The sequence below is a fragment of the Artibeus jamaicensis genome, unplaced genomic scaffold (genome assembly GCF_021234435.1).
Source record: "Artibeus jamaicensis isolate MK-2021 breed Jamaican fruit bat unplaced genomic scaffold, CSHL_Jam_final contig_469, whole genome shotgun sequence".
Lineage (NCBI taxonomy): Eukaryota > Metazoa > Chordata > Mammalia > Chiroptera > Phyllostomidae > Artibeus > Artibeus jamaicensis.
The window spans coordinates 194,225-213,945 of NW_026521847.1; the positions used below are offsets into that span (position 1 = coordinate 194,225).

The 19,721-nt window shown below is 60.8% G+C and overlaps 3 protein-coding genes across 7 annotated transcripts in view; 1 reads left to right on the plus strand and 2 right to left on the minus strand.

Annotated features, from left to right (window-relative positions):
• The window catches only part of TNXB (tenascin XB), a 64,364-nt gene extending 63,742 nt beyond the window's left edge, over positions 1-622 (plus strand). Inside the window, 1 exon segment of the mRNA XM_053667493.1 lies at positions 331-622. Coding sequence (XP_053523468.1) covers positions 331-432 — 102 coding nt within the window. The 3' untranslated portion in view covers positions 433-622.
• Positions 623-643: 21 nt separating this feature from the next.
• LOC119053733 (steroid 21-hydroxylase) lies at positions 644-3,860 on the minus strand. 5 transcript variants are annotated; one of them, XM_053667487.1, is made up of 13 exons: positions 3,781-3,860; positions 3,529-3,674; positions 3,377-3,433; positions 2,798-2,873; positions 2,621-2,710; positions 2,375-2,529; positions 2,191-2,286; positions 1,991-2,092; positions 1,811-1,897; positions 1,539-1,739; positions 1,175-1,353; positions 995-1,098; positions 644-906 (listed from the first exon to the last, which is right to left on the minus strand). In XM_053667487.1, exons 3-13 carry the CDS (start codon positions 3,419-3,421, stop codon positions 644-646), a joined length of 1,398 nt encoding a protein of 465 aa, XP_053523462.1. In that variant the 5' UTR covers positions 3,422-3,433; positions 3,529-3,674; positions 3,781-3,860. The 5 variants fall into 5 exon arrangements, with proteins under 5 accessions (XP_053523462.1, XP_053523461.1, XP_053523463.1 ...); XM_053667486.1 differs by having other exon boundaries at positions 3,529-3,686; positions 3,781-3,835; XM_053667488.1 differs by lacking the exons at positions 3,377-3,433; positions 3,781-3,860 and having other exon boundaries at positions 2,798-2,837; positions 3,529-3,764.
• A 1,912-nt stretch (positions 3,861-5,772) lies between these two features.
• Positions 5,773-19,494, minus strand: C4A (complement C4A (Rodgers blood group)). Its single transcript, XM_037151335.2, has 41 exons — positions 19,353-19,494; positions 19,073-19,268; positions 18,670-18,871; positions 18,449-18,519; positions 18,276-18,364; positions 17,986-18,068; positions 17,705-17,801; positions 17,470-17,575; positions 17,222-17,354; positions 16,651-16,766; positions 16,369-16,548; positions 16,082-16,267; positions 15,769-15,954; positions 15,521-15,679; positions 15,121-15,247; positions 14,905-14,979; positions 14,443-14,640; positions 14,240-14,351; positions 14,078-14,148; positions 13,695-13,834; positions 13,369-13,578; positions 13,064-13,115; positions 12,873-12,962; positions 12,527-12,736; positions 12,304-12,379; positions 11,986-12,142; positions 11,776-11,889; positions 11,498-11,669; positions 11,049-11,281; positions 10,809-10,976; positions 10,367-10,426; positions 9,361-9,454; positions 9,084-9,285; positions 8,894-8,984; positions 8,710-8,784; positions 7,229-7,331; positions 6,998-7,087; positions 6,822-6,920; positions 6,591-6,674; positions 6,177-6,309; positions 5,773-6,016 (listed from the first exon to the last, which is right to left on the minus strand). Exons 1-41 carry the CDS (start codon positions 19,415-19,417, stop codon positions 5,875-5,877), a joined length of 5,247 nt encoding a protein of 1,748 aa, XP_037007230.2. The 5' UTR covers positions 19,418-19,494; the 3' UTR covers positions 5,773-5,874.
• Between the last annotated feature and the right edge of the window lie 227 nt (positions 19,495-19,721).

Genomic DNA, 19,721 nt, shown 5'->3' on the forward strand with positions numbered 1-19,721 from the left:
TGAGCGTCGGTGGGGGGGAGGCACAGCTGGGGCAGCTGGGGCTCAGCCTGCCTGGGTGCGACGCTCCGAGTGACGGGGCAAGTCACCGAGCCCTCACGGCCCTTGTCTGAAATGGAACAATGATGCTCTCTCACCAGGGTGTTTTGGGGAGGAAATGATTTATTGGTTGGAAAGAGCCAGCTCAGGATTAAGCCTCAGTCCTTGCCCTTGAGGGTTATGGAGGCTGCAGGGAGGGCAGAAGGTTGATTTCTGGAAATCAGCTTCCCAAAAGGGCAGGGATGGGAGCCAATGGGATGTCCGCTTTGACCGTCTCCACAACCTCCTTTCCAGGGAGTGAGCTGGTACCACTGGAAGGGCTTTGAGTTCTCTGTGCCCTTCACGGAAATGAAGCTGAGACCCAGAGGCTACCGGGCCCCTGCCTGGGGAGGCTGAGCCTCGGCTCGCCTCTCCCACGCAGGTACGACTGCCGCGCACTGAGGGGCCGCGAGGAGAGAAGAGTCAAGGCCCATCTTCACCACCCACCCACCAGAGGAAGCCTTCTCCACCGCGGTCTCACAGCACTATGTTTACAGGGGGGAGGGAGGGTGGTATGGGAGCAATAAAAGGAGAAACTGAGGCATGAGGCCTGCACGTGTCCTGCCAGTCACTGACTCTCTCCCAGGACAGGGCCATGCGTTCCTCGGGGCTGCAGCCGCACCTGGAAAGGCTGCACGGTGAGGTTCACGCCGTGCGGCTGGGGCTGCAAGGAGGGCAGGGCGCCTGCAGGCGGCAGCAGTGTGAAGGCCTGAAGCAGGCGCGCCAGCACCACGAACAGTTCCAGGCGCGCCAGCGGCTCGCCCACGCACACACGCGCCCCGCAGCCGAAAGCCAGAGCGCTGGGACTTGCGCTGGGGGCCAGGAAGCGGTCTGCGGAGGAAAGGACAGACCTGGTCAGAGGCTGCCAGGGACTGGCCCACGCTACTCCCACCCACGGGCCCGGGTCCCCCGCACGCACCAGGCCAGAACTCGTGTGGCCGCTCCCAGACCGTCTCATCCAGGTGGGCACCTTGGAGGTTGGGGATGACAACCGTGCCCTCAGGGATGTCATAGCCGAAGATGCTGATGGCAGGATGGCGTTAGAGGCCGGCCAGGACCCCACCTGCCATCCCACTCACCCCTACCTTTCCAGAGTCACCTGCTGGGCCTAGTGGTGCGGTGTGGCAGGGCCAGGGGCACGACTGGCCGCAAGCGCAGCACCTCCGCGATGGTGGCGTTGAGCAAGGGCAGTCGCGTGCGGTCCTTGTAAGGGACTTGTGAGCTCCCAGCCCCAGGGCCCAGCTCACGGTCCAGCTCTTCCTGCAGTCTCTGCTGAACCTGGGAAATGGGGGCAAGCCTAGTGTAGGGTCCAGTCTTGCCTCTTGCCCCGGCTCCACCTATGACCTGGTGCACCCACAGGAACCTTTGTGCCAGTTAGGAGAAGCCCCCCACCCTGTGCTAACACAGCCTGCACCAGGGTAGGGTGACAGGCAGCCGGGTAGGAGCCTGCCCCGAGGACACACCTCAGGGTGGTGAAGCAAGAACGCCACAGTCCAGGAGAGGGTGGTTGAAGTGGTCTCCGTGCCACCGACGAGAAGGTCCACCACAGACATATGCACATGCCCTTCGAGGAGCTGTCCAGGGGCCTCCTGCACTCTTGGCTTCCCCACCCCCTGAAGCATGTAGTCCATCATGTCCCTCCAGTGTCCGGCCACCATACTCTCCTAGAGAGGGGAGGGGCCAGCCTGAGTGCCTGGCTGCGGGCTGAAGGGCCCAGTCCAAGCACAGCACCCACCTTGTGCCTCCTCAGCTGCTCCTCCACGATGTGGTCCCTGTTCTCCACGGCCTGCTTCAGCCTCCAGAGGCCAGGGTTGGGGAAGAACTGGGCAGGGAACGAGACAGTGCAGCTGCCGGGAAGGAAGCCTGCCCCCCGCCCACTCCCAGCAGCCAGGGCGTCTGGGCTCCACCTCCTCACCCTGAGAAAGGGAAAGATGTCCAAAATTTGGATGGACCAGTGGTCCCAGGTTTTCATCAAGTCCTGGACACAGTCGTGAAAGACATGTACAAAGGTATCCTCCTGCCAGAAGAGGGAATCTTTTCAGTTCAGGACAAAGAGGGCTCAGGGAGGGGCTGAGGGGTGGGTCCAAGCATATGTGAGCATGAGAGAGCCTTGACCTGGTCTCCAAAGGTGAGGCAGCAGATGATGTTGCAGGTGAGGAGAGAGAATTCCTTCTGGATGGCTACAGGGACACCGGCCTGGGCTCTCATGCGCTGTGGACAAAGCATGAACTGAACGGCCTGGGGCTGCTGGGGGGGGGGGAGGCCAACCTGGGGTGAGCACGGGTCTAGCCGGCCTCACCTCACAGAACTCCTGGGTCAGCTGCTCCACCAGGGGCTCCATGGAGCTGCGCATGCCCAGCAGGAGGGCAGAGCGAGTGAGTCTCTTGTGGGCCTTCCAGAGCAGGGAGTAGTCTCCAAGTGAGAGGTCCTGGCTGTGCCGAGACACCAGCTTGTCTGCGAGTAGGGGTAGGGGTTGAACTGACCAAGGGAGCCACAGCCTGACCTTCCCTGCCTCCCCCAGCCCCAGCTTCTCCCACTCCCTTACAGGAGAGTATCTGGGGTCTGCCGGCAAAGTCCACCCACTTCTTGACCATGGCCTCCTCAATGGTTCTCTTAGAGTTCAGTACCACCACATCTGGGGGAGTACCAAAGCAGGTATCAGCAGAGAGTGCACCCACATCCCACTGTGGCGGAACCAGGCAGGGAGCAGGCATGCACTCACCTTGTAGCCCAAGACGGAGCCTGTAGACAGGCCCGAGTTTCTGAGACAGGCCAAGCAGGTAGATGGGGAGGTTAGGCTGTAGTAGGTGCAGAAACCCGGGGACAAGAGGTGGGAGGTGGAGGCTCCTGAGCTTCCACTGGCCCCACAGCAGGCGGGCGCCGGCCAGCACAGTCAGCAGCAGCAGCCCAAGGAGCAGCATGGCCAGAGACCCATGCAAAGGCCCCACCTGGCCACTTATACCTCTGGAGGTCCCAGCACCCATCTTGCTGCTCGGGCTGTCCTGGAGCCCCCCTTGACTCCTTCCCTCAGGCCCCTGCCCACTGTCCCGCCCACAGAATACCACGTTCTTGGAATGGCAACAGGCATGCTGGCCTTGGGGAGTCCATATTTCAAAGAACAGGCCTTTCTTCTTTCATCCATCAAGAAGAAAGGAAGGAAAGCGCAACCCTGACCTTTCTCCTGCAGCCAGCATCAGCTTTATGGCCCTGCACCAGCCATACAGGAAAAAGCATCCACACTCTGGCCTGAGCCCACTGAGCCTGCCCACCCCCTCCCCCACCCTCCCCGGGACCAGCTTACTGCTGCAGAGTTTGTCTGCAAGGGAAAATGAGAGTCCCGGCTCATGTGCCTTTCATACTGTCAGAAGGACAAAATGAGATAGAAGTGATCTGTGTTGTTGTTTAGCTCACAGATGGACAAACGCACAGCCCAGTTCGCCGGGGTTCTCTCACCTTGTGCCTGTAGTCTCCTGTGATTATCAGCTCTCATTTCACTCTCAGAAGTTGGAGGTGAAGAATCATGTGGTCCCCAATTTGGAGCTCTTACCATGTGCTTAATTCTTTTTGGTTGCAAGACAGAACAACTTGAGGGACTTGAGCTAAAATAAGAACTGTTATATGAATACAAGGGCAGCTCAGAACCTGAGAGGAGGGGCCAGGGCTGGGGAGTGTGGTGGAGGGCCCTCAGGACAGGAGTTTCCTCACATTTTGTTCCTCCCTCCTGTGTCTGCACTCTAGCGGCTCGTGTCCAGGTGCGGGCAGAACAGGTGCGGGCAAACTCTGCCTTTGGTCAGAGTCCACGTGTCCAGCCCAGGGGCAAGTGAGGCTTCCCAGCATAGCTCAGCGTGCCTCCTGCCGTTCCAAAGTCCCCAGGAAGGAGCCTAATAGCCACGCTGGGGTCAGGGGTCCAGCCCTATCCTGAGAGCTGTAGCCATAAGAGGTGGGGGTCCCGCCAAACCAAGCAGGACTATCGGGGACCAATTTTATGGGTGAAGTGGAAGTTGGGGTGCTTAGAGGAGAGTCTTGGTGAGAGGCCATGGCAGAGGAGCGTGGCTCAGTGAGAGGGTAGGGCCTCCTGGGGGTCAAAGGCTAGGAGGTGACCTGAGGCCCATGCTATCCCCCAATTCCTCATCCCTGGCTCTGTGAACTGACCCCAGGACCAAGGAGTGGAGGGTCCTCCCCTCAGAGCTTTGCCCAGGGCCATAGGCTTGCCCTGGAGAGCCTGAGTTGAGGTCCCAGATGTCCCACCCGCAAGCTCCGGGAGAACTGTGGGCCCCTAGTGGCAGAGCTCGGGCTCTGCCTGGATCCATGCCCGGGGCCGGGGGAGAACACAGGCCGGGGTTTCTGCGGTTGGGCAGCAGCTGCCGCCTCGCTCAGACCCAGGCCAGGTCTTCCCACAGCTGCAGTTGAATCCCTGGCTCTCTCATAAAGGGGCTTATGCCAGCAGCATGACACTGGCTTTAGGGAATGAGTCCTGAGGGGCAAGCACAAGGCCGTGCAAATCACAGCCCTAGGAAGCCTCTGAAGCACTGGGAAGGTCGGACCTTCTCCAAATTGCATGGAATAGGAGGGGGACTCCATTCTAAAGGAGAGTGACCGGGAAAGCTGGCATGTGTGTGGACAGCTCTTCATCAATCCACTCAAGCCCCATGTCTTCCACACCCCCCACCAAATCCACAGTCCGGCCTGATGAGGCACATGCAGGCCCCCCTGTGTGCTCTGCCCCACACTGGCCTCGGGCCTTTCAGAGTCTCTTTCTCCCGCCTCAAGCGCCCTCATTGACTCCTGTCGTTGCCCAAGTCCTCAGCCTTCAGAACCCAACTTAGATGTGCCACCTCTTCCGGGAAGACTTCCCTGCCCCCTTTGCCCATTTCCCCAGACCGGGTCAGATGCCCCAACTACGTGCTCCCACGCCTCTCCGAGGACGGGGGCCTGGCGTACAGGGCATGGACCAGGAGCCCCACAGATCTCTGTTGGAAGACTGAATGGCAGGCTTCCGGACTGTGCGGCACGTTTATCTGGGTGGAGTTGATGGAACTCTGTCAGCCCTTAAGACTCAAGGGGGCACCACCAAATGGTGAAGAACCAAGCGGACAGGCGAGGAAGGTCCAACCCCAGTAGAACATTCTCTTCAGAGTATTAATAAACACACCAAAGACAATTTTTTGACTTGTTTAAAATTAGTACCTAGAAGAAGAGAGCATCTGATCTGGGAATTACGCAACTCTGGGCATGTTTCCTAACACCACCAACGGCAAGGCCAAGTGTCAACAAGCTTTCAACAGACCAGGCCTCGGCCAAAAGCCACAGCCCCCACAGCCGCCAATGGCACCAGGACCAGCGGGAGACACGGGCCCGATAGCAGCTCCTGAGGCAGAAAAGCCAGGTGTGAGCTGAGCACAGGCCCTGCTTGAGGACAAAGGGCCTGTCACACCTGGGGCCGTGGAGCGCCCTCTGGAAGGGCGGAAGGCAGGCCTTGGTATGGACGCTGGGTCCTCAGGGTACAGGCCGCCGGGTCACAAGTCTGCTTGCGGGGTCCTAGGATGGACTGAGCTCCCAGGGAGCTGTCCGGGAGGGCTGAGGCACCCAAGGTCAGCCAGGCTCCGAAGGCCTAAGATGACGCAAACCCTGGCCTGGGCCCCCCAACCCGGAAGGCACGATGGGGACCGCTCTCAGTCCTGGAGACACACACGGACATGTTGCTGATAAAGGCCTTTATTGAGTCTCTGGCCCTGCCATGGGGCCAGTCCAGGAGTCCCCTGTCCCAGGCCCAGGCCCCTCGGGGGAGGGGCACGGCCCTCACACCTGGCACCCCTGAGTGCCGTACTCCTGCAGGAAGTCTCGGAGTTGGGCGCAGGCTGCCCGCTGGCGGGTGCTCCGGCACAAGCGTTCTGAAGGCATCTCCTCAATCCAGCTTTTCGAGTCCAGCAGGTATTGGGGTCTGTGGGGGCAAAGGGCGGTCAGCAGGGGTCAGGAGGATGGATGGACAGGAGAGGAGAGCTCGCGGTCCCTGGCTTCTGAAGGGCAGAGCCTAGCGCTGGGCATCCATTCCCTCGTGAGGTGTGAGAACAGCAAGAGGCCCAGGGGCCCAGAGAACTCACTGTCCCTTGAGGTCACTGGTGGCCCCGTCCAGACCCATGATCAAATACTCTTTCCCAGGTTCCAAGTGAAGGCGGCAAGAGTCTCGAACCAGGAAGTTTCGGGTCTGACCAGCAGCGGCCTGGGCATCCTTGGCTGTGGGCAGACAGGCCCAGAGCCGTCAGAGGGAGGAGGGGCGGGGACGGCAGGGGGCCAGGGATTTTGCAGACACCCTCCCACCCCCACCGAACCCCGTCGCTCCCAGTAGGGCGCTGCTTTCCCATTTACGACAGACCCAGAGCTTCGAAGAGGCCCCGGGGTCTAAGCTCACACTCTTCTGAATTTTTACCGCTCCAGGCAGCCAGGCCCCAAACCCAGACCTCGGCTCCCCTCTATCTGCCCCGCCCTGCCCACACCCCTGGCCTGTCCCTCCATACAGAAGTGCAGGACTTGGATGATACTGGTCTCAAAGAGGCGGAAAGCAGCTCTGGAATCTTCTCGGAGAACCTTAACCTGGAAGCCTGTGAGGGAGTTGAGGGGAAGGAAAGGAAGGTGAGTCACCCCGGGGCTGAGGGCTGCATGTTGGTGTCATAGCAAGAAGGCCGCCCCCAGGCCTGCGGCAGCAGGGGACACAACCAAAGACCCTGAGAATCAATGGGCAAACCGACCGTAGTCCACACGGGGGTAGTAGCAGGCGAACTTCATCCTATAGCCGTCTTCGTCCACCAGCCCCCGCTCCAGGGCACGCCGCTGTCGAGGGCACTTCCCTGAGGTCAGGACCAGGTGAGACAAGGTCGGCCCCAGCCAGCGCTCCTCCCAGCCCGCCCGCAGACCCTGGTCTCACCCTCAGCACACTGGCAGACGTCAGCAGAGCACAGCGTGGACAAGAGCTTGCTCTTAGCTGGTGCTCCGTAAAACACAGAGCACCTGTGCTCTGGGGACAAGCAGAGGGGGGGGAGTCAGGGCACAAGCTCCCTCGCTGCCTCCCAGTCCTCTGCAGCCACAGGCCCGCCCTGCCACCTTTTACTGCCCCAGTTCCTGATGTCCCAAACCCCCAAGTGTCCGCAGTGCTCACCTGGGTTGTAGTAGTCATACAGGGCTGCGCTGGCGGGCTGCACCAGCCCCACAGGCACCTCCTGCACGGCTCCAAAGCCCACACATTCTCGAGCGGTGGGGACCTGGCACGGGGAGTGAGGGGGGTCAGGGGCCGCTGCCTGGGCCCTACAGGACGCTGTGTTACGTTTCCTTGGCCTATCTCTGGTTCCTGCTGGTCTCATCTTCAGTGTCCTTCACCTTTTGTTGCCTTCTGGCTGCCAGAACTCTAAAAACTCCCAAGGTCTCTGCTGACCTCACTGCCCAGATGGTGACCTCATCCCTGTCTCTTGTCCCCAGGAGCCTCCACAGACTGTCCCATCACGGACACATTCTCCATGCAACTTTCCCTAAACTCAGGGTCAGCTTCTGGACCGTCCCTGCTTCTGGCCTGGTTGTCTCCGACAGCCCCTCGTCTTCCTCCCCAGAGGCCCCCGGCCCCGGCTCTTCCTTCCTCCGTGCTCCCCTGTGAATGTCTCTGCCCCTCCCTGGCTTTCACCAAACCCTCCCAGGCTGATTCCCAAACAAAACTTTGAGCTTTATTCCTGCATTAAGACTTCTGCAGGATATATAAATTCCTCAGGTTCACTCTGCCTGCCTCCGCAAACCCACTCACCCTCCTGGCAGCCTCCCGTCATCACTGAGACAAGGAGGCCTCGTTACCTGACTGCGACCCAAGGGCAGGCGCCGGCCCCACACCCACTCCCCGGGGCCGCCCTCCTCCCCACGCCCGCACTGCGGCACGGCTGGCACCCGATGCCTTCCCTCCTCAGCCGGGCTTCTGCACGGCCGGCACCTGCTTTCCACTGTGCCAACCAGACTCCCCCACCGGGCTTCCCCTCACATGGGGCCACACTGCATGTATGAGCTCATACACTGAGCTCATACAGGCTCAACAGGGACTGGCCCCTCTTTACATACTGGGGGTGGAAGGGGCATCTTTCCTAACCCACAGATACGTGACTGATGGTGTTACTGTGTTCACATGGCTTTTTCGCATTTTTTCCAAGACAGTATAGTAAACAGTCCAAAAATTGTTGAGGGCCGTCAGAGCCCTCTCTGGCTCTGATGATGCTTTCATTTAGCCAAATAGGTGCAAAGACAAAACCAACTCATCTATGACCAACAACACTTCATAAAAGAAAATATACTTTAAAATAAAAAACTAGGAATGTCAATAAAAAGAAAAACAAAAGCAAATCCTCAACTTGAATAAATTCAGCTTCATGACAGACTCACTCGGCTGTCCCCTGCTGACTGGCACCGGCCCCCAAACGGCAGCAGGGCTCAGCCCCCGCCTGCCCGCAGGCGCGGTCCTGCAGCCTGGGCCGGCTCCCTCGCCACGCCTCCCCGCCCACACCAGGTTCTCCCTGGGAGGCGCAGCTGCAGCGTCTCCCGGAAACCTCAGAGTACATGTGCAGTAAGCAGCGCCATCCATGCTCCAGCCCCTCACTCCCTGCTCACCGAGTCGAAGTACAGCAGGACGTGGGGCCCCTCGGTCTCAAAGTGACTCACATAACGATCAGAGAGGGACGTCAGCTGTAAAGAAGGGGGTTTCAGGGGGTGGCCTTGGGCCCTGCACGTGGCAGGACTCTGCAGATGGAGGGGCTGCAGGGAGGAACAGGGCCCCTGAGGGCAGGTGCCACACCTTCTCCAGGTCAGCCCGGAGGGCGTGGAATCCACTCAGGAGGGTGATGTCTGCTATGGCCATGCCCGACAGCCCCACCTTGCCGTTCCGCCTGCAGAGAGATGTGCCCTGTGGTCTGGGTTCCCCAACCACCCCACCCCCCGCCCACCGGCGCTCGCTGCCAGGCTCGGTCCCGGCCCCCCAGCCTCACCAGATGCACACGGTGTACTGCACTCTGGACTCCTGCTCCTCTGCCACCTTGGGCGCCTCCCTTCTGCGGCGGCTCCTCCGCCCCTCAAACAGCTGCAGCGGTGTCACAGGCGGGGAAAGGGCTCCTGGGTCATCTCTGGCGAAACCTAGACCCTCTGAGTCTTTATAGTCCTCGTAGTCCTCGTAGTCCTCGTTGGCTGCCACTACATGGAGAGGCATTGAGACCAGGCCGCTGCTGCCCACCCCCAGAAGCCCAGCGGCCTTGACCCCACACTCACTCGTGTACTCGACGTGGCCCATGACCGTCACCTCGATCTGAAGATCCTGGCAGGTCGTGTTCTTCATGTCCAGGACATTGTAGGTACGAAGGAGCTGGCTCAGCAAGAGGCACGGAGAGAATGTGAGACAACTGGGGCCACAGGCCTTTCTCCAGAGCCACACCTAAGGGCATCTCCCTGGGCTGAGGGCTGTGAGGCCTGTGGCCCCGTCCCGCCCTCCTTCCTGACCAGTGCGTAACCAGGAACGGCCCGGAGCTGGGCTAGACAGTGCAGCAGAGCGGGCAGCAGGGGCCGGCCCTCAGACGCAGCACTATACAACATGCAGAGGAGGCTGCTAGGAAAGTTCAGGAAAGCTTCTGGCCAAGGCTTGAAGGAAGAGAAGGAGTTTGCCACATGGTACAAGAAGCAAGGAGACCTGTGTAGGCAGGTACACCTGTCTGGCCAGGGAGGTGGGCAGGGACCCAGCCCTGTGCGGCATGGGCAAGGCTGAAGTTTGATCTGACCAGTGCCCTCAGAAGGTCAGTTTCACGGCACCGTGGACAGGGACTCGGATGGGCGAGACTTGGGGGTGGGAGATGTTCCAAGACTGTTTTAGCCCCAAGATCAGTGAACAAGTGACAAGGGCCCCAGGCATTAGGGGACGAGAGGAGCAGTTACTGGGGCCATAAGAGGGGCTCGGGAGGGAGAGGCACTAAGACGCCTCCAGAGTGACAACTGGGCTGTGGGGGAAGGGGCTGCGTCTGACGAGGGGACACGGGAGGAAGAAGGGCCAACATCTCAGGAGAGGCCTAGGCTGAGCACAGGGGGTGCAAGTGCAGCACTGAGGGCGAGGGAACCAATGAGGGCTCCAAGAGGGCGGACACCGCAGCGAAGGGAGAGCTGCCAGACCAAGCGCCAGCCCCGGGGTGTCCTCCTCCTGCTGGCCCTGAGCTCCGCCCACAGGCCTCCCACCCAAGACCCCGGCTGCTCCCTGCTGGCCAGGGAGCCCACCGCTGTGGGCTCTCACCTTCAAGGTTCCTTTGCTGTTTCCTCCCACCTGCACATTAATCTTGCTGCCCAAGGGAAACTTGCAGGAACAGAAAAGGGAAAGGCTGTCAGAAGGGCACAGAAGGCCATGCTGTTTGCTGTTCCAACTTATCTCCTCCCTAAAAACCGCCCTCCTCTCCCCACCCAATGTCTCTGCACGTCCAGCCTCACGTGCACCGTTTTCACTTCAGCCTCCAGAAGCTCTGCTGGGCGGACTCTGCATGTACTGCTTCAGAGGAGGAAAATGAGGCCCGGATGCTCAGCAACCTTCCAGGCCGCACAGCCAGTAAATCTCTCCACAAGGGTCTCAGGGCCAGCTGCTAGGGTGTGCCATGGGCGGGGGGCGGGGGGGGGGCTGGGAAGTTCTGGCCCCTGGGAGTAGGCCCAGGTGTCCAGGCAACCCAGGCAAGGGTATGGCTCACCTGCAGCTCCTCTTGCAGCCCCTGACTTTGGCGGTTGTTCAGCTGCAGCACGTGGGACTTCAACCCATTTCGGCCCACGGAGCTGAGGGTGACATTGAGCCCCCTCTCCTCGCTGGTGTGGGACAGGATCCAGTACGCAGACAGCGCATCCAGGGCAATCACCGTGTCCTGGGGAGGTCGGACCAGGACTCAGGCTTGGTCTCTGAACCACCCAGCCCGGGGTCCCAGGGCAGCCCCTACCTGGGTACTGCGGAATCCCCCTTGGAAGCTGCCCTGGCGGGTGAGCCAGGCCGCAGCCTGGTCAGCCAACTCTGCCTTGCCCTCCCGGAGCAGCAGGTGCAGCAGGCCGTAAGCTGTCGTTTCAATCCACAGGGCCGGGGCCTGGGGCACAGGGTCTGCTGGGCTACGAGGGGCCGGGGTGGGCGACACCACATTGTTCTGGGAAGTGATGACGGAGCCCCAGTACATGTGATCTGGAAGGGCAGGGAGACCCACCAGTGAACGGACAGGACACTGGTCATCTGGCCCCTCGCACTCCTGTCAGGCTCTTCCAGCTCTGCCCTAGTCACCCCTGCAGATGTTCCCACTCCTTCTTGGGGTCTTGCTTTGGATTTTGCCTTTGGACATACTCGGAGGTACCACGCCCCCCCAAGCCTCAGGATCAGTGCCAGAACCCCCTCGACTCTCACCGCCTGCCTCTTGGGCCATGGCCATGAGGTTGTTGTGGGCCACGTCCTGCAAGCCCCCGGAGGCCCCGGTCAGTGTCAGCGCGTAGGCTGTGATGGCGGCTGCGTGGGCACCCAGGAGCCCGGCACTTGCTTTTGTCCCCAAAAATGAGTTTGCATTTGAGATGGAAGTTTCCTAGAAGAAAGTGGGGAGGAAGATCTGTGAGCTGGTCACCTAGGTTCCTGAGGAGAAAGAGCGAGAGCTGGGGGCCAGTGAAAGGCAGACACGAGGGTGCCCTTACCACTCTCCGCTTCAGCTCTGCGTTTCTGTCCTGGAAGACGGCCAACCCATGATGAAGGGCAATGACCACAAAGGCTGTCAGGGCCACAGTCTCATCATTTCCTACCAAGCCCCCCTGGTCGGTTCGGGAGGAAAGGAGATGTCAGCCTGGAGGGTGAGGGGCTGGGAGAGCCCCTCCCCTCACTCCTCGGCCCAGCCGTCTGGCCCGCACCTGCATGCCCCTGTGCATAACTGGACAGGGGTCCCGGAATGAACCGTCGGCCTGCTGCTGGGACAGCAGCCACGTGGCCGTCTCCTGCAGCTTTTCAGGTGAGTCGCCCACCTCTTTCTGGGCCAAACTCAGTACCTTCAATACAAAGGCTGTGAGCCTAGGGGGGAGAGTGACAGCTGGGGACAGGGACTGGTCCCTCTAGGGAACACGGCCCCACTCCCCCGGAGACCTGGTTAGTCGCCCTCCCACTGTAACCTGGCTCTGCCCCTGGCAGTCCCGCCACCTCCCACAGACCCGGACCACGCTTCCCAACCTTACCAGGTGCTGCTGTCCCGATGTAACCATGCCCCATAGGAACCATCTGTTTTCCGAAACTGCTGGATCCGCATGTAGCCTTGGAGAGAAAAGGCGGCTGCTCTTGGTGCCCACGGCCACACTCCCCGTCCCCATCGGGTGCCCCCTCATCGCCACGCCAGCCGCCTGGGCTGCCCATCTTCCATGACTGCCCGGCCCCCACTCCTGCTTGCCCTGCACCCAGAACCTTTCTGGATAAGATCTGCAGCGTGGTCCTTGGTCTCCGGGGGCAGTCTGCTCCACTGCTCCGTCTGGTCCAGGTAGCGGGAAGCAGCCAGTGTCGGGGCCAAGAGGACCATGGTTTGTTCCCCGCAGCCCCTAGGAAGCCTCAGGAGGGAGGCCAGGCCTTCTGGTGACAAGGCCCCCTCAGAGCCCAGAGTGTCCAATGGATCTTCAGCTACAAGGGAGAAGGTGGTCACAGAGAGAGAGCAGGTCTGGAGACCCTGGGCCAGGGGCCACGGGGCCACAGGGCCAGACAGGCTGCAGGTGCATCTGAGGGGGGCCACTGGGAAGGGGCTGGAGGACACGCCCACCTGTGAGCTTGACGGAGCTGCTGAAATCGCCATCAGGGATCATATTGGGATCAGACCTGCCGGGAATCTCCAAGGTCCGACCTCGGCGGTCTGGGAGGATGGGGTAAGTTGTCAGTCTGTCCTGGTGTCCGCACCTCCTTCCACCTACCACCCCCTTAGAACACTGATGGAAGGGGGCCGGGGCCACTCACCCAGGGGATTGAGTTCATAGACCACCTCTTCTGTGTAGGTGGCACCTTCCTTCTGTCTCAGGGGAAACAGAGCTCTGAGAGATCGCTGATCGCCCAGGACTGCAGCCACCCCTCCCAGCGCAGACACCCCAGGGCTTGGAGTGTGAATTCAGAGACAGGGCTGGGTCAGAACTGTAGAAACGGTAAACTGACCGAAGTGTCGGGTTTGGGTACTTGGCCTCTGGCCTGGCCAGCAGAGAGGGTGCCCGGGGTCAGCGGGTGAATCTGGGAGCCTGGGGGGCTGGCTTCCGGGGTCATCCATTCACCTGAATTTGTAGAACCTTAGACACTGCATCCCCTACAGGGAACTCCAAGGGTCCTCGAGCCACCACCTTCAGGGACACAGCAGCGGCTGCTGTGGGCACCACAGAGAAGCCAACTGGCCGGGCAGAGCGTGCAGGCACCAGCACCTGCTGGGCCAGCCCTCCGCCCCCCGCCAGGCACAGCCCATCCACCGGAGACACGTGGACGCTCACCTGGGGCAGGAAGATGGGAATGGCCAGAGCCCCAGTCTGGTTAGGCTCTTCAGCCCTCCCCCCACCGCCTCAGCTCCCACAGGGCCCCAGGCACAAAGGCTCCCACGGGGCCTCACGGTCAGGTTTTGATCCAGGTAGTTGTAGAGGACAGGACGCAGCTCAAACTGCTCAAAGCGGCGAACAGAGATGGGCAGGCGGAGGTGCAGGTGGAATTCGCGGAAAACCCGGAGCTGGGCTGGCGTGGCCACACACAGGCCTGTTGGGGAAGGAGCATGGGAAGGGGCGGGAATCAGAGGCCTGGGAGCATCATGGCCTCAGGGCACCACTAATGGGGGGCAGGGGTGACCCATCTCTGCCCTGCTCTGTGGCCTCCCGGCCCGGCAGCAGGCAGTGCAGACTTCCCCTGCTCTCTGCACCCCTTCCTGACAGTGAGGGAAAAGGGAGCTGGACGGAGGGGGATGGAAGAGGGGTGGCCGGAGGCCCAGCACAGCCACCTCACCTGCTGTTTTAGACAGGCTCACAGCATGGATCTCCCATGTGGTCAGAGAGTCAGGCAGCGGCTGTAACACTCTGTGGTAGGAGAGGTGAGAAGCCTTGTCACAGCCTGGTCTGGCCCCCGACACTGCCCAGGGACCAGGCCAGGCCCACCACACGCCCTCACTGGAGGAAGTGGTCCACGGGTGCCACTCTCCAGAGCCAGTTCTCTGGGAAGAAGCTGCGAACAGGAATGTCGTCTTCATTCATCAGGTCCTCCTCCTGCAGGATCTCCAGAGCTGGGGGACCACAGTGGACGGGGATGAGGAGGGGCCCTTGTGCCCTCCCAGGTTCCCCCGCCTGTCCCCCCAGCCCCTCCCAGCAGCTCACCTCGAGCGAGGCCCGCCTGGCCCACGGCCCGGGTCTTCTTTCGCAGGCCCTCGGCAAACTGGCAGCAGGACAGAAAGGGCTCCCGGCAGGCCAGCTGCGGCACGCGGGCCGCTCGCTGCTCACAGGAGCGGGTCATGGGCAGCCGCGTCAGCCCGTCCTGGCAGCAGCGCCTGGCTCCTGGGGAAGTGTACTGGCCCACTGCGGGGCCCACCAAGGGTAAGAGCAGGGGACACACCTCCTCCTCACAGCGGCCTCCAGAAACACAGGACTCACCCCGAGAAACCAGAAACTCCACAGAAGCCAGTAGAGAGAGCTTCCCACCCATTCACTGCCAACCCCAGAACTTGGATCTCTGGCCCCGACACCATCAACTGGCTCCCTTGGAAGCAGAGGAGCCGAGAGGCAGACCTCGCCCCGACGTTTGGGCCTAAGTAGAGAGCTTCAGAGGTGCCCACAACTCACACTTCTCACTAATTGCCTTCTGGAAGTTCACGTTTCTCTTTTCCCGGGCTTTCTTCTCCTTGGGGCAGCTCAGACCTGGTAGAGAGCAGGACTGCAACCCAGCTCTGGGGTGCGTGGCCTCCCACCTCCCCTCCCTGCTCCCCCTCCCAGGCCCAGAGCTTCCCACCCCTCCTCCTCCCTTCCCACTACCCATCCCACTTCCTCCTATGGTCTCACTCCTTCTAGCTGAAGTCCATCTGTTTCCATCAGAGAAGGCCAGACCAGCTGCCTCGAATACCTGAAGGGCACTGTCCCCACCCCCAGGACCACAGCCAAGATCATAGCTGTTCATCACCTCGAAGACCTAGCAAGAAAAGGCAGGGAGGTGACAGAGACAAGAGTGCCTTGAGGGGCAAGACTGGCTATGGGTGAGAGGGCAGGGGACGGGCAGACACGAGAGGCGCAGTGTGGAGACAGAGACCACGGGGCCCATAGCTCGAGGCGGGGGGGGAGCTGGGGGCCACCTAAGTGAGGGCCAGGGCTGGGCCGCAGGCTCAGGGCTCTGGGCTTGGGCAGCAGGCGAACGTGTCATAGAGGACGAGGGCGGGGTGGAGAGAGAGACAGAGCCTTAACGAACCTTGCCCATGTCAAGGGGCTTGTGGGTTCTGCCACCCACAGCATACAGAGCCGTGTCCACAGCTCCCAGAGCCACCAGGGCCGGAGAATCAGTGCGCAGGTGGAGCTTCACCATCTCCCCAGGATGGTGGTCCTTGTGACTGTCCACACTCAGCTCCAGCTGGTAGAGACGGAGGTGGGGCAGTCAGAGTGGGGAGAGCTGCTTTTCTTTTCTCTCAACCACCCCGTCTCTCCCGATGGGTTGGTTACCTTGCCCTCGCAGGCTCCAGCCCGGACGTCCACTCGCAGGGAGTTGGCTACTGGGAGGCCCCTGTGATAGTAGAAGGCCACAAAGTAGAAGGAGGGTGCCAGGCGGTGGTCCACAAGCACAGAGACCGAGGTCAGGGCCGTCCTGGGCTCTTGACTCACAGACATGATCTGGCCCCGAGACAGGATCTGGGCAAGAGCGGTCCCCTCTTCACTGTGCGTCCCCAGCGCCGAAACCGCTCCCCACCAGAGGGCTCTCTCCTGCCCAAGCTGCCCCCTGCACTCTGCCCTCCTCCACCACCCAGCTCATGCACACCATGTAGTAGTAATGAGAGAAGCTGGCCTCGCTGATGCCCACGGCTCGTAGGGTCAGGTGGAGAGTGTCCCCAACTCGAGGGGACTGAGGATCCAGCCGTTCAATGGACAGAAACCCAGGGCTTCCTAAGGGTGGGGCTCGCACGGTGAGCGTGGCCGTAGCTGGGTGCGGAGAGCCTGCAGACACCTGGAGGGAGGGGCAGGGCAGGGCCACGGGGCTGTGGGTGCTCAGGGGCCCAGCCTGCCCTTCGTTCCCTCCCCATGCTCTCTCTTGGGGCAGAGTCCTACCAAGAGCTGCACTTCTGAGGTGGTCTGAGGGACAAAAATGGAAATGATGGCTTGGCCTCTCTCATCTGTGTGGTGCTGATAGTGATGTATTGCAGGAGAAGCAGAACCAGTAAATAATGAGGCAGAAACTTTGACAGGAATGTGGGAGGCAAGAGAGCCTGACATGTCCCGGACCAGGGCCTAGGTAGGTGGGGAGGGGCAGGTCAACGAGGGTGGTCAAAAAGGCCTCAGGCCCTCCTGACGACCACACTCCTCGCAACCCCCTGCCCTTGCAGAAGAAACCTGCAGTGAAAAATGGGTCCCAGGCACAAGGTGTCGCTTGGTATGGCTAAGATCCAAGGAGAAGGGAGATGACACAAAACGCCAGGACGTGAGCTCTGCCTCCTCCATCTCTCCCCCTGCAAGACAGGAAGCAGAGAGGGGAGGAGCGGGGAGACCCAGGAAGAGGGGCAGGGGAGCGGAGGGAAGCAGCTCAGAGGTGTCCTGCCCACAAGACAGTGAGCTCCTCAGGGTGCAGGCAGCCTCCCATTTATTTCTGTTCACTGAGCCACACAGGGCCCAGCACACAGATGGAGCATAACATATATCTGCTGGGTGAACGGATGGAAGGACAGGTGGGTGGGTGGATGGATGGACAGATGGATGGAAAAAAAATAAACTGAGATGGTGGAAGGTGCTGCTTCCCCAGAAACCACCCATAAGCACAGGTAGAGAGAGACAGGCTCTGGGTCTTCCGTGGCTCTGGGTCTCGGATGACGGTAAGAAGGGTGAGGGGTGGTGTCAGTGCTGGAGAACAGTCAGCTCAGAGGCCAGAGGCCAGGGCCTGGGGTCATCATCAGGCGAAGCTGCTCACCTGGAGACTCAATGATGGCGGCTGCCACGTAGAGGCGCAGCCCCGGGAGGTCAGGCAGATTGATGTTAAGCTTCTCCAGGGCACCCTGAACCTCAGCCTTTGAGAGGGTGACGCGACACTGGCCCTCTACCAGCTGGGGCAGACGAGAAAACAGGGCCTGGTTGACACCCGAGTCCCCCAAATCGAGCCCTCTGCTCCCTCCTCCCTCACACTCACCTCACCCGCACACCTCCTACCCTCCTTCCTACCTTGGTCTGATTCTCCAGTCCCCGAAGGAAAGTCTTGTCACCATTCTCACCCAGGAGTCCAAAGCGCACATATGCTACCCCCTGCACTGGCTTCCCGTAGATGTACCTGTGACCACAGAGAGGTTGGGCGGAGGGCTGGGGCAGACGGTGGAATGGTGGGGGCGGGGTGTGGATGGGGGAGGGGAGTGGCACGTTCACGTTGAATGGGGAGCCCTGGGAGCAGGCCCAGAGTTACCTGGCCTGGATGTCTAACTGGATCTCATCAAGAACGCCAGGTGCTATCAGGATGTAAGGCTTTCCAGGGATGATCTTCACCTCAAAGTTAGGAAGGACTGACCCGGGGCAAAGAGGTAGGCGAGTCAGGCTCTAGTGGAAGGGCCCTTTAAAGACTCCCCTCACCGCTCAGGGTGGTGGCACCCATACTTCCCTGACCCTGCCCTGCTCCTACCACCTCTCCTTCAGCCCTTACTCCCTGCAGGAAAGGGGCTGCTTGGCCCTCACACCTCCAGCTCTCACCATATCTTTTCACTTCAAACTGGGTGCTGCTGTTGGACTCCAGGCCATCTGAGAATCGGGCTGAGATCTTCCAAGTCCCGGGCCTGCGGACAGACAAGGGAGGGACTCAGCCCACTTTTGCAAGAGGGTCTGGGAGAGCCAGCAGCCTGGCTCCCTGACAAAGGACTGTGGGGTAAACCGGAGGCCCAGGGAGCGGGGGTCTGACTCTGTGTGTTGGAGGGTAGAGCAGGGGAACCAGAAATGGGGTGGTTCTCCACCCCATTGAAACCAGAAATGAGGCGAGAGCTCACTCCGAGATGTCCGGGATCACAAAATCATCCTGGAAGATGGATGTGGGGGCATACACCTGCTTCTTCCGCACACGGAGGCCATGAGAGTTCTGTAGCGGGAGGAAAGGTGCCATGGGTGGGAGGTCAGATCAGCGGCCTCAGCTGATCAGGAAGGCCAGAGGTCAGGGACTCACCTCCACAGTGACGGTGAGGGTGTCCGTGGATGGGCGCATCTTTTGATCCAGAGCAAAGACCCGGTATCGAACTGGGAGGGGAGGGTGAGAGGTAAGCCGCAGTCCACGTGGGCAGGGAGTAAGGGGACGAACGTCTGCTAGGCAGCCTTCCTGTGCAGCGCACTTTCAGACTGTCTCACGTAAGGAGGCGTGAGGAGCTCAAGGGTTAGGCTGAGACTCACCCCGCTGGCCAGGGTTATAAATGGGCTGGTCGGTCTGCAGAAAAATGTGCCCCCGGCGAGAGGAGAAGAGAAGGTTGATGCCCTGAATGTCTACCTCTCTCAACAGGGCGCTCTTCAGCCATGGTGACTGGGCCACGAGCTGGACCTGGGGGCCTCCGAGGAGTCTTTGGAGGCCACAGCTCTCGGCACCTTTCGGGGAAGTCTGTCAGGAAAAGGGGAGGGAAAGGAAGTGGGTCAGAGACAGAGCAGAAGGGGAAAGCGAGACAGAGGAAGGGACGGGGAAGGAGACCTTTGCCTGAAAGGAGCGACGGGGAGGGAGGCCGGCGAGAGGACAGACACTTAGAAGGCAGAGGGGCCAGGGTGGGGGCACTAAGAACGGCAGGAGGGAGTGGCATCCAACTACCTGGAGGCTGAGGAGAATAAAGTCTTTTTCTGAGGTGAGGATAAAGTCCACCTTCGGGGAGCAGGAGAGACGATTGTTCGGGTTTCTCAGGAACACCGTCCCTTTCACTTCCTGTCCTGGGGGAGCATCCTGGAGCCACAGCCCCACCGACAGGGGGACCCCCAGGTGAACCACGGAAGGAGAGAACAGGAGCAACCTGGGGGCGAGTCAGGGTCAGCAGCCGGCCTCCCACCTTCCACCCCTGCCCGACTCTGCAACCCTGGCACCCTGCCTCCAGCACCTGGGCTTCTGCAGAGAGAAGGCGAAGAAGCTGGATGCCCAGACCAGCCCCCAGAGGAGCCTCATGACTGGAAGACCCAAGAGGGATCAAACACGTCTGTCTGTCTGTCTGCTCCTTTCTGGTCAGCCTCGGTCTTGAAGCAGGGTTGACTCTGGACCTTGCTCCTCCCCCGGCCCAGCCAAGCCGGGAAACCACGTGACAGCCAAGAACTGCAACTGGCCCCAGGCCCAGTGTTGGGGGTGGACACCCGGCCACCTGGGTCTCTGAGGGAATCGGGAAATCACAGCGCAGTCATGCTGTCCCTGTTAACCCATCTCATCCCTGTCCCCTGAGCCCCCCTACGGGGCATGTCTGGGTGAGTGCGAGAAT